General features: G+C 34.5%; 1 protein-coding gene across 8 annotated transcripts in view; it reads right to left on the minus strand.

Annotated features, from left to right (window-relative positions):
* Positions 1–15,730, minus strand: part of LOC149542351 (callose synthase 3-like) — a 167,556-nt gene that overhangs the window by 99,141 nt on the left and 52,685 nt on the right. For all 8 annotated transcript variants that reach the window (XM_089797320.1, XM_089797319.1, XM_089797324.1 and 5 more), the window contains 21 exons: positions 15,594–15,646; positions 15,279–15,339; positions 14,869–14,950; positions 14,736–14,785; positions 14,536–14,622; positions 14,269–14,421; positions 14,076–14,170; positions 13,904–13,988; positions 13,650–13,810; positions 13,275–13,398; positions 12,995–13,161; positions 12,786–12,912; positions 12,264–12,415; positions 11,432–11,541; positions 11,194–11,319; positions 10,988–11,056; positions 10,618–10,807; positions 10,399–10,510; positions 8,372–8,491; positions 8,163–8,278; positions 7,865–7,948 (listed from right to left, as the gene is read on the minus strand). In XM_089797320.1, the coding sequence (XP_089653446.1) occupies positions 7,865–7,948; positions 8,163–8,278; positions 8,372–8,491; positions 10,399–10,510; positions 10,618–10,807; positions 10,988–11,056; positions 11,194–11,319; positions 11,432–11,541; positions 12,264–12,415; positions 12,786–12,912; positions 12,995–13,161; positions 13,275–13,398; positions 13,650–13,810; positions 13,904–13,988; positions 14,076–14,170; positions 14,269–14,421; positions 14,536–14,622; positions 14,736–14,785; positions 14,869–14,950; positions 15,279–15,339; positions 15,594–15,646 (2,324 nt within the window). The remainder of the gene's footprint in view (positions 1–7,864; positions 7,949–8,162; positions 8,279–8,371; positions 8,492–10,398; positions 10,511–10,617; positions 10,808–10,987; positions 11,057–11,193; positions 11,320–11,431; positions 11,542–12,263; positions 12,416–12,785; positions 12,913–12,994; positions 13,162–13,274; positions 13,399–13,649; positions 13,811–13,903; positions 13,989–14,075; positions 14,171–14,268; positions 14,422–14,535; positions 14,623–14,735; positions 14,786–14,868; positions 14,951–15,278; positions 15,340–15,593; positions 15,647–15,730) is intronic.

Consider the following 15,730-nt stretch of genomic DNA (forward strand, 5'->3'; position numbering starts at 1 on the left):
TGGCTAGAAAATACTAGAGTGTTGGTCACTCCAAATGCAACAGCAAATCTAACAATAATATAAATTTCCTACCCCACAGGATGGCAAGAAACCGCTCTGATACCAATGTAATAGCCCCAACCAATTATAACTTTGTGAAACACCAAATTCTTCTCTAGTGCTGTTGTTTGACATTTCATCAAACACTTTGTAAGCAAGCTCTGATACCAATGTAATATCCCTTGTCAATTCGAACCTCAACTTGTTGATTTGTAAGTCAAGGAAAATTTTCAAACACTTCCAATATAATCTCTATGCTTGTTGTTTCTGAGTTTCAGACTGATTATGCTTGCTTGAAATGATATCAAAGGGAATTTAAAAGCCTGTAATTGATTACTACTATATATAAGAAAAGAACTAAATGCATATGCAATTCTCTTTTGGCTTTTCAAATGCATATAGATGAATTCAAAATGAAAAATGTGCACTTATAGCCAAATTGGTATTTTGTCAAACACTTGGCATGCATACTATTATGTCAATCATGGAAGATATAAATATGCACATTACATCAAATATATAGACCTACAACTTATCACTCATTTAGTGAGATTTTCTAATTCAATACTTAACATAATAATTTAGTGAGATATATTCTAATTCAATACTTAACATAATATTCCAAAGCTCTTGGCTTTGCAACCCCAAAAAAAACTGAGTAGAAATGACATTATAAATCTGATATAAAATGTGCATCTTTAGCTACTTATGACAGCGACCTTTACAATGCCAAATGACCAATTTAAATGATGCAAATTGATTGTAGAACCTGATATACAAATCGCCCAATGAAGGAGATGAAATTGCAATCATCATCAAGCCAAGCACTGTAGCACAGGTACCGTTCATGCCACTGTTCACGTCACTGTAGCAGCCAGCAATAAATGTATTCTCCAATTTAAGCACAAATATTACTCCAGAATGAAGCTCTCCTAAATGCCAAATTTAGTGGATATTTACCACCTCAAATGGTTGCAACACTGATGAATTAATGCTCTCTAATGGCTAACTGAAATCAAAAACCCTTATTTTCTTCTCCCAAGTTTATATCAAATGCAATTGACAATAATCGGATGCCTAACAATGAAGCTCTTGCCTCTATTTACTCTTTTCCTGCACCCTTCTAGAAGGAAATAAAATATTATTTAATTACACTATCTAGAAATTTCCCCCTTTCCAATACAATAATTAGTTGTGCTTCTAGAAACTGCACTCTCTAGAAGCTTCCCCCTTTCCAATACAATAATCAGTTGTGCTTCTAGAAATTTCAATTAATTAAATATAAAGTCACCTTTAGATTTATTTATTTTTTACTTTAATTTAATTTATTTCACCTTATTTCTCCACTTAGCCTTCGGAGAATGAAAAGCTAAGAACTCCATTGAGGGTCTAAAGGATGGGGAACATTACAAAGACTTTGGTATAACTTTTATTGAACCTATTGTTATACATTGTAATAATACAAGCATTATCAATATATCTAAGAATCTAGTGTCATATTCTAAGACTAAGCATCTATCAATGAAGTATGATTTCTTGAGAGAGATAAGATTGGAATTTATAAGCTCTAAGGATCAGATTGTAAATATCTTTACCAAGCCTTTCCCTAAGAATACCTTCGAGTATCTTAGAGGTATGCTTGGGGTGATGGCCCTGCCTTGCAAGTATTGATTGATGCAGGTATGCATCAGCCAGATGTAATCAGATCATATTCATACACCTGGACATAATGCTTGGTCCCAATCCTCAGGGGGAGGAGTCGCATTGCATAGAGCTAAGCTTGAGAGCTATTTGTATCAGTTTTTGTTGGCATTTGATTTGCCTTTTGGTTGTAGGCATGCTTGATCAAAAGAATTGCAGAATGAGGGAGAGATCATCAAAGGTAGAGATTATCACAATGAGAGATTGATTATCACAAAGGGAGAAATTGTTTTCAGAGGTTTGACATTATTTTTGGCACCCTTTGCAATCGATGTTAGAGGAGGAGAGATCATGTGAAAAATCTCCATTGAGGAAAGTATTTCCTAATGAAGGGCAAGTATGTCTATGGAAGAGCTATGTTGAGGATATTCAGAAAGTAAGATTTAGATGCTATGTTTGGATTGATGGTTTTTCACCATATGTTGCTGATAATGCCAAAGGGGGAGATTTTTGGGAACGTGAGAGATTGTTGAGCTCAAATTGTTGTTGACATCATGGTTGGATCATAGGTTTAGTCACTGATGTCAATATATGTTGTGGTTTGAGAATTAGGTTAGAAAGACTAAAAAATTATGTTACAGGCTATTGATCAGTGCAATACAGGTAGTGTAAGACAGTCCTAAGTATGTGAACATGGATTTTTGTTGCAGGATGAGTGTAGACATTATGTCTATGGTCGCAGCTCTTTATGTGTTGATTTGAGTAAGTAATGGTTATTTTGGTGAAGGATAGATACAGGCAAGTAACAAAGAGTTATGCCAAAGGTAGTTGTCATATTTTGGGTATAGCATGTTGACAATTTTGACTTAAGGTTTGCGAGCATAATGCATGGTAGAAGAGTTCAATTGGCACATGTTTTGGGATGCGGATCAATTGGTTCATGCTAGATTCATTACTAGTGTGTGGCGCACGGAATATTGTTTTGGTAGGTGAAAATATGGTGGAATGTGTTGATTAATGTATCCAGTGTTGAATTATGGATTATGGCATGTAATTTGGTTTATGTAATTGTTGAATCTTTCTTTAAGACAGTGTGTATGTCTTAGCATGGTTTGTTTATTTAACTGTGCATTGGGGAAGTCCCAATAGGCCGACCTAATTGATTGGTTGTAAGTTGCATAAAGGAAAGTATGATGTTGGATATCAGAGAAAAGCTAAAGGATTAACAGATGCTTTCAGAAGAGGTATCAGTGGATTTGTGATAATTCCTAGTGCACTTGATTGGAACTGTTAAGACAAGTTTGTTGTCATTAGTAAGTTCATCATTCAGATTTGTATATCCTTGAAGTTGGTTTTAACCTTAACAGCTCAAACAATGAGTCTTCTTGAAGGTGGATTTAACCTTATCTCTTTGAGCAGTGTGCTCTGGCAGTGAGCCTATTGCTCTCATCAACTCCTAATAGGGTTGGAACCTTTTAATGTTAAATCCTAATAACTTGATCATATTAATGTTCTGATTTTTCAGATCAGACAGATCTATAAATGCATGTCGTTTCCTTTATATATGGTCTCATGATAATTACATCTCCCTTAGAAGTTAGAACAGATCGGCGATTCGCTAGGCATATTTATATGCCTTCTATTAACTAATGTAGTTAACTAAGTATTAATTATATTAGTTAAGGAGCAAGGGCACTGATTTTTGGAGTAGTTTGTTTCATGGAGGGCCGACCTAGAAGGGGTTGTGTCTATTTGAAAAAGCAAGACTCTTGGGTAATATATAAGTAGAAGCAAGATTGTGGATAGAAGACACACAATAGAAATCTTAAGTCTTCTTTTCTAGCAATCTACTCCTTGGCTATTTAGTGCAGAAAAAAAAATATTATTTCCAGAATTTATGCATTACTTTTAGACATCTAATAATTACTTTTAAAGTCGAGCTATGTCTAAAATTATTAGACAAATCAATGCATTAAAGGTCTAAAGTACCTAAAGTTAGACATCCATAACAGATGGAGCTAAATGAATGTTAAGAATATTAACCAAGATAAACCTACAGGTCTGACAGCACAGACCGTAATTCCTCTTAATAGAAATATATCTCTAATGTTGGCATTTAATGATATATATATATCTCTCCTATAGGTGCCAAGTTAGGAATGGTTATGTCCCTTGAGGGACATACCCTTTAGAAAGGATATATAAGTAGGTTGTAAATGCAGATTATAGGACACACAGTTACAGCAGTCTGCTCCTAGAAGCATTTTATATCCTACAATTTATATCTGAGATTCTCTATCACAATAAAAGGTTAAATATTCAATATTGTTTCTGCATTATAATAAGCACTAATTTCATCAATATTCATACTACTTAGAAGATCATTCTCAGCATATAAGACTCGATTAAAAGTCTGATTAAGAGATAAGGATTTAGCAGAAACTTTACAATGAAGCTAGACACACATAACAAGTCAAAATCATCGCTTTGAGCAGAGTATTAGACTAGCTAATTTTAGCAAAAGCAACTTGTAGATAGTGCTATGTTTAGCCATCACTTTATTTATAAAGACAATCATATCCTAGGAAATCGACTTTGAGAATATTTATATCAAATGTTTTTCGAAGACTTTTTATAGGGTATATTTTTGGTTGGGAATTATCCTTACAAAATATCAGTTTGAAGATTTCCTGATTTAGAAACTGAAATTTTCGACCATGGTTGTATAGTAAGCCAGCTTTATGCACAAGCAAACTATTCAATGAATAAGTTTTAGTTCACTATTTATTATTTTATGGACCTCTAGTCCATTGTGCTAAAGTTTGTATATTGCAAAAAATATGTCATGTCCCCAATTTCTGCCCTTCCCTAGTGACAACATTTCTAGCAAGGTTGGTCTATTATCTGGTTCCCATAGGCCAGCAGACCATAGAGGGAACCAACCTAGGAGCTTTGAGAGTCATGCATGAGCTTCCCAAGTAGATTGGAGCAATAGACAACAATTTCCTACAATTTAGGAGGGATTCCTAATTTGTAGGGATTGACTAGGAGTGGTCTAGGAGGCATTTGGAGACCTCGGCGAACGTTTTGGAGACTTAGAGTGCATCTCCTATTTTTTAGGAAGAACTCTCAGTTTAGTGACAGTTCTCTCAGAGGTGCACACAGTAGGGGAGAGTCATTGGGACTCAAGTTTGGTTGATTGGGGCAATCTCCTACTTTTTAGGAGCATACCTAGATTTTAGGGATGGACTGCTAGTTGACCCATCTTGTTCGGCAATAGTCACAGACAGGTGACAAGGTCAGATTCATGTTTGATTGGTTATTTTGGGCCTTTTGGGACCATTTGAGAAATATTTTAATATATTTAAATATTTCCTAAGTTGGTGATTAAATAAATTAAAATAAGGTTAATAATATAACCATTTTGGAGTAATAAAGGGATTTTGGCTTCAGTTGATCAAGTACACCTATGTGTTATAGCTCGTTGGAAAGGTCTCGAATTATTATACATGATTTTTACTATCTGTAGACTTTTTGGTGCCTTCAGCTATGGAATTTTAATAAAGTAATGTTTTTCCTATAGCATGGACGACTTTAATTGGGAAAATGTTATTTTATTATATTTTATTTAAAGGGCAAAGTGTAATTTCCCTTTAGGGTTCAATTTACAATTGGAAGGGGATATAAGGCAAAGAAACGTGAATCGGAATCGGATCGGAATCGGCAAGGCCGAATCGAATTGTGAATCGGCAATGAATCGGCGATGAATCGGCAAATTTGAAAAAACCCTTTAAATTTAAAGATTTTAACAATTTAAAACTTATTTCATGCACCCTTTATTGAATATAACTTAAGCACACTATAACATCATCAAATAGAAGTTAAAACTTAACATACATAAACATGAAACATAAAATCCATCACATACGTAACTATGTTATCTAAGATTCTAAAATGTAAATTGTAGGCTAGCTGAAGTAAATAGAAATCAAATGATCATAATGATTTAAATCATAGAATGTATGTAAGATGATCCATAAGACATCAAATCATAAATTTATGTAAGAATCTAAGATGAACATTGAAGATCCATGAAAGTTTGAAACTTTGAAACATATCCCCAAATGGACTTCTGATCTCTTTGGTGCTCTTCCTTCTTGCCGGTTGGAAACCTATGGATTCTCTTTTCTCTTCTTCTCTCTCACTCTTCCTCTCTTCTACTCATACTAAGCAAATAGAAGGCTCTTTAGGGTTATAACAAAGAGGAAAGTCAACTTAGAAAGCAAATAAAACATGTGTTTTTTAAAAAAAATTGAACTTTCTATCCTTGCTGCCGTGGCCGATTTCTGGAGATTCACGATGGCGATTTTGGCGATTTTTGCCATGAATCGCCGATTTTGGCGATTCAGGCGATTCACAAGAAAAAATCGCCACCAGCGATTTCCGATTCCAAAAAAATCGGGAGCCATGAATCTTATCGCGATTTCGGCGATTTCATGGCGATTTTTGGAACTATGATATAAGGAGATGGAGACCTAATTTCTTATTATCTTTTGCATATTGAAAAACTTGTTTTTGTGAATTGGCTCTGAGAGAGCAATTCTTCATCTGGGACGCAAACCCCAGGTTCTGGATTGGCTGGGACTTAGCCCTCAGTAGTTATTGGCATTGGATTCTTCAGACAATGTGTGTTGCTATCAGGAATAGAGTACACCATTCTTTATTGTGGATTCAGGTTGCAAATTTATGGTTTCAGCGTTACAGATTGATTCTTTCAGCTGGGATGTGATTCCTTGCAGTCTTACGACTGCCATTTGCAACAGTTTGGCATCATTGTTGCATGTAAGCTCCTTGGAACTGCATTGGATTTATTATTTGGCCTTATAAATCAAAAATCTGCCTAGTACAATTTATAGCAATTCTGATTTGGTTCTTTGTTCTTATTTATTTTCAGTCTCCTCTCATGTTTATTGTTCATTATTCATTACTATTGTGAAAACTATCAAAAAACACAAAACAAAAACAAAACCTTCTGCAACTTCTGTCTATTCTCAAAGACCATCAAAGAAATCACAGGAAAATATAGTTTATTAATTTAAAAACTACAGCAGATCAGCAAGGGCATCTATCAGGGATCTTTCAAAATAAGACAATAGTTTTATGTCATTCCCCGATAATATAGAAACCAAATTAAAACCAAGACCTTGTATAGCCCTAGTGTCAGTGTGTTTGTAAACAAGAAACACAATATCACAAATTGAATCAATTGATTGAAATGAGAAAGAAGGGTACTCGATGGTAATAACTTGTGCAAATAAACTATATGTTAAAGATATAACACTAACACTTGATACATAACATTTCTAAGGAGCTCAACAACATTTCTGTACAGGGGTCTCCGTCCCAATAGTTGTGCCCTGTACATGGGACATATCTCATAACTTGACAAACATTTAGCTGCAACAATAATAGCTTTCAGAACCATGATTCACCTAATAGTTGTATAACTGTATTGCTCTGATCAAATCTCCTCACCTAATACTTGTATAACCATATTCCTTTGATCAAATCTCCTTGAGCATTGCAAAATCTTCTGCCTACTTGTTTGTTTCTTTGCCAGCTTCTAAATCATATATTAAGCTGGGTTGACCATTTTTATCTCTACAAGCTCTGCTAAGCCCAGAAAGACTATATTTACCTATAGCCATCCCATTTAAGTTCATTTTTAAAAGTTCTTAGCTGAGGGAGACAAAACAAGCTAGGCTTTGTATGCCTATAGAAACATATCCCATTATTGAATTTTAGATGTTTTTTCTGCAATTATTTGGACTAAATGATCTGTCACTGATAATTTTAATTGTTTGCCATTTTCAGTATCAAAGAATCCACGGCTGAGTATGCTATTAATCAGAAAAAAAGTCATAAATCATCAACGTCAATGGTGTTACAAAGTCAAATGCAGCATTAAGGATATCAACTGTATTCACTATTGATAAAACAAGAAATTTAACACAACAAAGGCAAGGTTTCTGCAATCCATGAAATTAAGATACTGAGTATCTGGAAAGAGCTACATTTACAGACCTTCACAAACTGACTACAGTATTCATCTAAAAACCAACAAGTGGTTCACACCATTATATACATTCCATTGGAATTAAAGTGAGCGGTGCAGATATCTTACTTAAGCGGATTTGCCAGGAGCCGCTGTCCAATGGTAACAAAACTAGTCTCTTGATTTGACATAAACCAGGCAAGTGATGACACACTGCACAAAACAATAGCACAATTCTTGTTCACAACAAAATAACTTATTTATCTCTATTTTATGTAAGCTGTAAGTCATTTTGTTAAACATTATTACGATTATCATTATACTATCTGCCTATCAAGACCACTCATGTTCAACTTATAAGTCACCATACAATAAGTGCAGATTCCATGCTTTGATTCTTGTGAATAGAGTCATTTCTTTAACGCACCTGCCAGTAAAGATGTGTTCTCTAAGACCAAGAATTGTTGCTGCCCGTACCCCATGGTCTTGAAGAAATTCCTCCAACAAATTTCTCATTTTAAAAGCTTCTTCAAGATAATTGTCCTGCGGTATGAATTTAATTGTCTTAAATTAGATATAAGACAAGATTATAACCATAAAAGTAAATATTATAAAATATTTAGAAGCTAGGTATACCTGATTCATGTCAATTGCTTGAAGACCTTCGCCACGAGTGAAAATTATGGCATGGTTTTGGTTTTCTGGCTTGCCTTCACCAAGGTCAGCCCTACCTGGAAGCTTGATGCGGTAGATATCCTGGAATTAACATAAATTTACAACTAATGATTAACACAAAACAATTGGGTCAGATTGATGATATCCTGGATAACCAAAGTAATGAGACTCAGACCCGGCTCTGACTTGGTAATGGTAATTTGACCCGTGACCCAGCTCGGTCTCAGTCGTGACTCAGCGAGCCAGGGTATTTTATTAAAAATACCTTATATAAATATAAGATATTTGATGACTTGGCAGGTCAGGGTCATGGTTCATTTTTACCCGGCAGAGGTGGCCTGACTTTCCCACCCAGCTGACTCGTGGTGAGTCACGTTAATATGCGGCTAACTATGCATTTAGCTTAATTCACCACTTTGGTGATTCCGCCCATCAAAGAATATCTTTCTTAGCAAGTAAATTTAAAAGCACACATCCAGTTAAGTATTCTATTCCTGTTTAATTTAGTTAATGTGATAAACATATATGTACAAGGCAAAGAAAATTAAAAATTAAGGTATTGTAGGTCCTCAGACATTAAAGTTTTGAAGGGAAGCATTTTTTTTGTGAACATTTTAAAAAGAGTCCTTGGTACATCTAAACAGGCATAAAAAATTGAAAGAGATTATACTTACCTGACAGTGAATCGCAGTAAAGAAGACTTCAGTAACCACAGTTAGCCAGACTTTGGGAAAATGTTTTAGTTTAGATTCTATAATAACTCACTACAGTAGAAACATGTCTTGGAATACTAAAATACATATATACAATAATCTATTACATCATTGTAAAAATGATAATAATAATGCATTATTATTAATTCAATGTAGTTTGAAAGTTTGGAATCCCTAGCCTGATGATCATTCATTTGACTAATTTTCCTCTGTATATATTCATTCTACCTTCAATAATCAAATCACCCATTGTTTCAGAACTTTATTCTGGTATCAAAGAATTTCAGTGGTGCCCGTAAAGTCAAAAGGAGTTCTATGGAAGAGATTGGATAATCCAAAATGACATCAAGTGGTAATCTGCAGTCATTATATTGTAGTTGTAGAGATGTGGCTGAATGTACAAAGTGCCATTACAAGTGCATCGTATGATTCTAACAGAATGTAAACATAAATGGTATTCTGAAAGAAGCCAGTTTTGAACGAATGCCCTCTCAGGCAATGCAGGTTCTTTGGATGAAATTTAGGTTTTCTTTCCTTTTTGCTATTTTGTCTGACATCATGGGGAACTAAAAACCAAAAGTTGTTGTTCACCTTCCCCAGAAGCAAAATATCATACCACAGGTGAAATTGCTTATGTATAAAATGGTTTAATTGCATCTTAATAGGAATGGTTGTACTTGAGAGACAAACATTTCTGTTTTACAATAATCAAGTGTTAAAGATTGTTCGTTACCCAGGTTTTTATGAGCATGCTAAACATATTGAGATTCAATAGCACTACATTCACAAGCATGTTCACCAAAAGAACATTCAGCTCCAAAGTTATTGAACTTGGGCAATATGTAAGCATCTTTACCAAATCATTTGCAGCACATAATTCCCAAACTTTTCACACTCGTTGACTGGAATTCTTGAGAAAATGATGTATAAAGGCCCAATATCTGGAATATTGTAGAATACATGATACATTTAATAAATGAATACACCATCTATAGATAGTAACCAATAATAAAGCACTATTACCAGCATAAGGTAGTTTGGTACTTGGCCTGGTCTAGTCAGTTATTCATTTAACTTTCCTTGGTATATATTGCATTCTACATTGAAGTAATTATTCCCAATTTCATTACATCTATTCCTATTGCTATCAATTACAATTTAGACATTGTTTTAGTGCACTTCTTCTGAGTAGAAAAGCCTTCCAGATGCAATTCTGAAAGCCATAGTTCAAGAAAGCCTAGATAAGCATCAAACAGCATTAAGTCAAAGTAATACCTCATCATGATCTTTTACTGCCTTTGCCAGAACTGAATAATAGACCTTGTGTGACTTATCTTTTACTCTCTCTTCTACCTCATCAATATAAGCTACACGTAGAGATGGGTATCTGTGTATTGGAAGAAATTTTGATTAAAATCAATATAGATCATCAATCTGTACAGCACAAGCCTGTCATAACATCAATCATAATTAAATAAGCGCTCTTGAACATACGTCTTCATAAGGTTCAATATATCATAAGAACGAGCATCACCAGATCTCTTATGTATGCCATAAAGTTGGCACGACACTACATATGTAAATTTTAGATCTGCCACTGCCTGCAACTGTGCCCACAATGCTCGCTGATTTCTTTTTTGCTCATCTGGTAGATACTCTAGTGCTTTGTATCCACCCAGGATTTCTACACAACAAACAGACAAATGACGCACCTGCTCAGCTATTACTTTCTTTTAAGCCTTTAAGTCATTCTTCCTAAATCACAAATAAGCATTCTTATGCCAAATTTAATAATCACACCTGGGATCCAGCCCAATTTATCCACATACTGTGACTTAGGAATGTACTCAAAATAGTCACAAACCTTCTGATTTTGCCATATCCAAAAATGATTGAAGTTCTAAGGCTTTCCTGTAGTACATCATGCCTCTGACTGCAATCACAGAAGTGCAGGAAAACAATAAATACATGGCTGAAGAATGAATAGATAATAATTTAAATATGTTGATGCAATATAGATGTCACATTTCACTGGCTTTATCTATGATATAAATCTTGACCCTGTTATACCTGTCCGAGTGAGTGTCTGTCCTCTGTAGGATGCCCAGTGCCGAAGTTCATAAATTTTTGCTTCATCTCCCAATACTTCCTCTTCCGTTTCACACTTAATTCTTTCTAAGAAGTTCTTCCACTCATCTGTTAAATATAGTGTAAGTCATAAATGTCACGTAGTTATAACAAAAATAAATAATAAACCTTTTGCAATTGTTCTCTTGAAGTCATATAGACTCTGGTACAGGTTTCTGACCTGGGTAAATTTTTTGCAAATAGAATATAATTGACACTCCATCTTCATTCTCTTTCTGAAGATCATCCTTTGAAAAGAGAACTTCCTCCTTGTAGTATGGTGTCAGAACACTGCAAAAAAGGTTTAGTCAACATTTCCTCCTTTCCTGATAAATGTAGAAAGATTACTACTGAAAATTTTGAAATTACCAAAAGCATAGCAACAAATGTGTGCATAATTTCATTTGAGAAAAAAATGACCAAAACTGAAAACCAGGGATGACTCAGATGGACAGGTGATTCGTGTCAAAGTGCCAACAATATTTTGTTTGAAACAAGAGATTCTTTGACTGCAAAAGTAACTTCGAACCGATTTCATACTCAAAGTCTGCAAATTTGATATAATTTCTTTAGCCAACCAATTCCTACCCACACAGAGGGGGCGTGCCTCAAAAGAAGCCATATCTGAAGGTCATCCTGTTTATTTGTATATTCATGTATCCAGTACAAAAACATGGGCATTTGATCATATTGATTTATGCAAACCTCCTTATGAAATCTTGTATAGCTTCCAGACCTATAACTATTATTTATCTCGTTTTAGTGTGAAGTTAATTTTAGTCTAAAAGGTTACTTTTGGGATCACTTAGATCTTAGATAGCTCTCTCTCATTATTTGAAATAAAATTAACCATACACACCTCCATTTTGTGTCAGGATTGCAATAAGACTAATCAAAATACTACGAGGTTTTTAATGCTAGAACTAACAATTAACTTAGTTTTTTAGCATCTAATATTTAAAATGAAAATATCAAGAATGATAGTGATCTATATGGAAACAAAAGAGGGTTACCTGAAGGATAACATATGACGAACTTTGGGTGCATTGGGCATATCCATAAACAAGGAATTTGTAAAGAAGGCAATACGACGTCTTGCTTCCAAGTTCACAGGGACGTCCATAGCTGATTCTGTAACAGTCAATAGTAAATGAAGCCTCTTGATCTGCCAATCAAAAACAAGTCTCTGGCTATCAACAAAACACATAGCTTCCAGTGGAACCTATGCAGAATTAGAGAGACTAGATTCACATAGAATGCAGTATCCCATGGACACATTTTACACAACATATACACCAACACTAAAAACAACTATAATCATACCTTCTTGAACCATTCAAATAATATAAGATTTTTTTGTTTCAATCAATATCATCAGATTTCCACAATCGATTAAAGCTCCTTTTATGTATTTCTGGCTTAGATTGTGATGCTAAAAAAATTCATACACGATCTAAGTCAGAAACACATAAAAAAAAAAAAATTGTCTACCTGGAAAGTTAATTTGCCAAAAATTGTTGAATAAAATACAGTACCTGTTCCATCCAAGCATCGTGTGTTGGAATCGTCACTGCACCTTCAGATGCAAATAACTGTAAATTTTTTTCACCTGTGGTTTCATATTCCTGCCTTAAAAGTGATCCATGGCTTAAATCTAAAAAACTGCAAATCAACATCAGATAGGATCAGCTGCTGTATAGCCAATGCATGTGAACTGTGAATTAATCAACAGAAGAACTCTCACCCTTGGCCATCAATAATCATATCTCGAGTAACCACCTCCAACATGTCTTGAAGTAGAATAATAACTCGAGATACAGTCTCCTTCTCATCAGATATACTCTCACTGTTTTTTTTATCAGATATAGTATCGCCATTTTTCTCCTCAGATGTAGTCTCCCCACTTTTCAACTGTAAACACATGCATAAATTAAGTTGGCATCTCCTAAAGGAAAATGCATCAAAGAACTTCAACGATGGTGCTAATAATAGAGGCGACATAAATAACAAAAATAAAACATTACCAAAAGTTCTATGAGTTCCACAATCTTTGAATTCAATAAGTGTAGCTCCTTCATATTGAAATTCTTCAGTAGGTTACCAGTCTGAACACTATCGTTCACTTTCTCAATAATCTCATCAATCACACTGATAAATTGAAATATTACAAATAAGTTATGGAGTAATATCAACAGAAAAAGAAAGAGGAAAATTCAGTAGAAAAGAGAAAGCTTCCTGAAGATTGTTTTATCTCTAAATCGCATTAATAACATATACATAGTAGCATTAGATTCAACCCTTAGTTTAAGAAGAAAAGAACTGTATTCCATCCCTGATCTAAGAAGAAAAGAACTGTAAATAATCACAAGCTGCTTGTTCAAAAAAACTGACAAATTTACCTTTTATCCTGTTTGCCAACAACAATTGTTCTTAGAATGTGTATAAATGACTGATAGCATTCTTTAACCGCGTGACTCATGTAATTATCATACTCTATTTTCTTTTTAAGATCTTCATAGGCTCCTTTAAACTCTTTAGCCATGTGTAATGCTACAGGTATCTGAATCAAAAAATAAAATAATGAGAAACCGGGCCACATTAGAAAAGGAAAAAGCTACATAACATGGAAGAGCTATCAGATAAAATGCAAAACCTTGCTAGCAAGCAAGAAAGGTGGCCATTGAATGATAGGTAATGCACGATCTGAAGAATAAGGAACAAGTAATAGATCCATCTCCCTGCATGCCATTGGATCAAACACCATCAACAAACTCAGCTAAAGAACAATAATTCTTGTCTCGTTTGATTTGAAGGCCAACAATCACCTTTGGTTAATCAGATCCTCTGCACGAAAACTTGTAATCACTTGGTTCCAAAGTTGAGCAAATTTAGCGAACTCCTCTTTTTTGTCAGCATTAACCTACAAAAGGAATATTATTTCGATATATAATTCAAGTTAATCTTCTGGTTTTACACTAAATGTTTTTCCTTGAAAGAGATGATGCGGCAAAAGGGAACCTGTTCAAACTTCCTTGACAAAAGCGATTGGAATGGCCTCTTCAAGTTCAGCCCCTTAGTCTCTTGTTTATCTCCAGTAGGTGGCACCAGACGTGCATTGAATGCTCCAGGCAAAGATTGGAATCTAGACCTTAGCATTCCTAATGTGCGAATCTGATACCAGCAAGAAAAGACAGATCAGCACAAAATAACAAACAAAAAAAGAACAAATCAGGAACCTATGGGGAAGAAAAATATCAAATCTGCTACAATATCGAGTTGGCACACCTCACCAAGCCGGCGAAATGCGCCATAGATACCACCAAACAAGGTGGAGAAGATGGAATACCAAATTTGTGTGTCCATGAAATATACCTGCAGATGAATAACTGACATATATCCATAATCCAGAAACCAATAAAACATAAGCGTTAAGAGACATGTGCTATACATAAACAAATTAGAACAATTTCAGTCATTAAGCTCACGAGTACTATTGGAGCCCAAAGAGCAAGAACCACACCCAGATTGTTCTTTGCTGCAATCCCAGTAACACATACATTAGTAAGAAGTAAATAGTTCTTGGATGTCTTATCAAAACCATAATGTAAATAAACTAACCTTGTGGAAAAAACTCATGCCACTCAAATGTGTTTATACTCATTCGCATGATAGCTTGTGTGGGCTTAATTAGGGGCTTAATCTGCAATTTATATAGAAAAACTTATATCATAGACAATTCCAAAAGATGCTTAGAACAGTTTAGAATGAACAATGAATTCACAAATCAAAAAAAATCCTAAAGCTCTTCCGATTTGAATAGATTCAACCAGCTGAATAAAACTATGTCAAACAATGCATTGATCTCTTCTATGCAATTTAAGTTATAGCATAGAGAAGCATTTTTGAATTTCAACTACACTTCTATTAAAGATCATAATCACTCAGTCGAGGCACCTTTCTTTCTGTTTTATAAATTAAAAAGGAATTTATCATGCAGATGACACAACTGTTGCAAGCTAGAGAAGTACCTCAATGTAGTAGCTAAAAGTAACTTTTGTAATAAGAAGTAGGATCCAGAGCATTGTGTACCTGAGAGAATTGAATTAATGAAGTTAATAGAAAAACAAATGAAACTAGAGAAGCATAAGTTAAATAACCATAACAAAGTTCATCCAGAGCTTTAAACCAGGAGAAGATGTTAAACTTACTTGAAATGAGAAAACTGAATGCTTCTCTAGTTTCATTTGTATAGAAAATACAAATGAAATTAGAGAAGCACAAGTTAAATGACCATAACAAAGTTCATCCAGAGCTTTAAAACCAGGATAACATATTAAACTTACTTGAAAAGAGAAAACTGACCCTCATGCATTCCCCGTCCAACATAAAGCCGAGGCTGCGACAATGCAATATTAGTATTTTTTTCGAGTAGAATTATCATTTATGTACTTGTTTGAACCAATAATTGCGCTTTAATGTT

Source organism: Cupressus sempervirens, chromosome 8 (assembly GCF_028749045.1).
Source record: "Cupressus sempervirens isolate cs-2001-9-10 chromosome 8, ASM2874904v1, whole genome shotgun sequence".
NCBI lineage: Eukaryota > Viridiplantae > Streptophyta > Pinopsida > Cupressales > Cupressaceae > Cupressus > Cupressus sempervirens.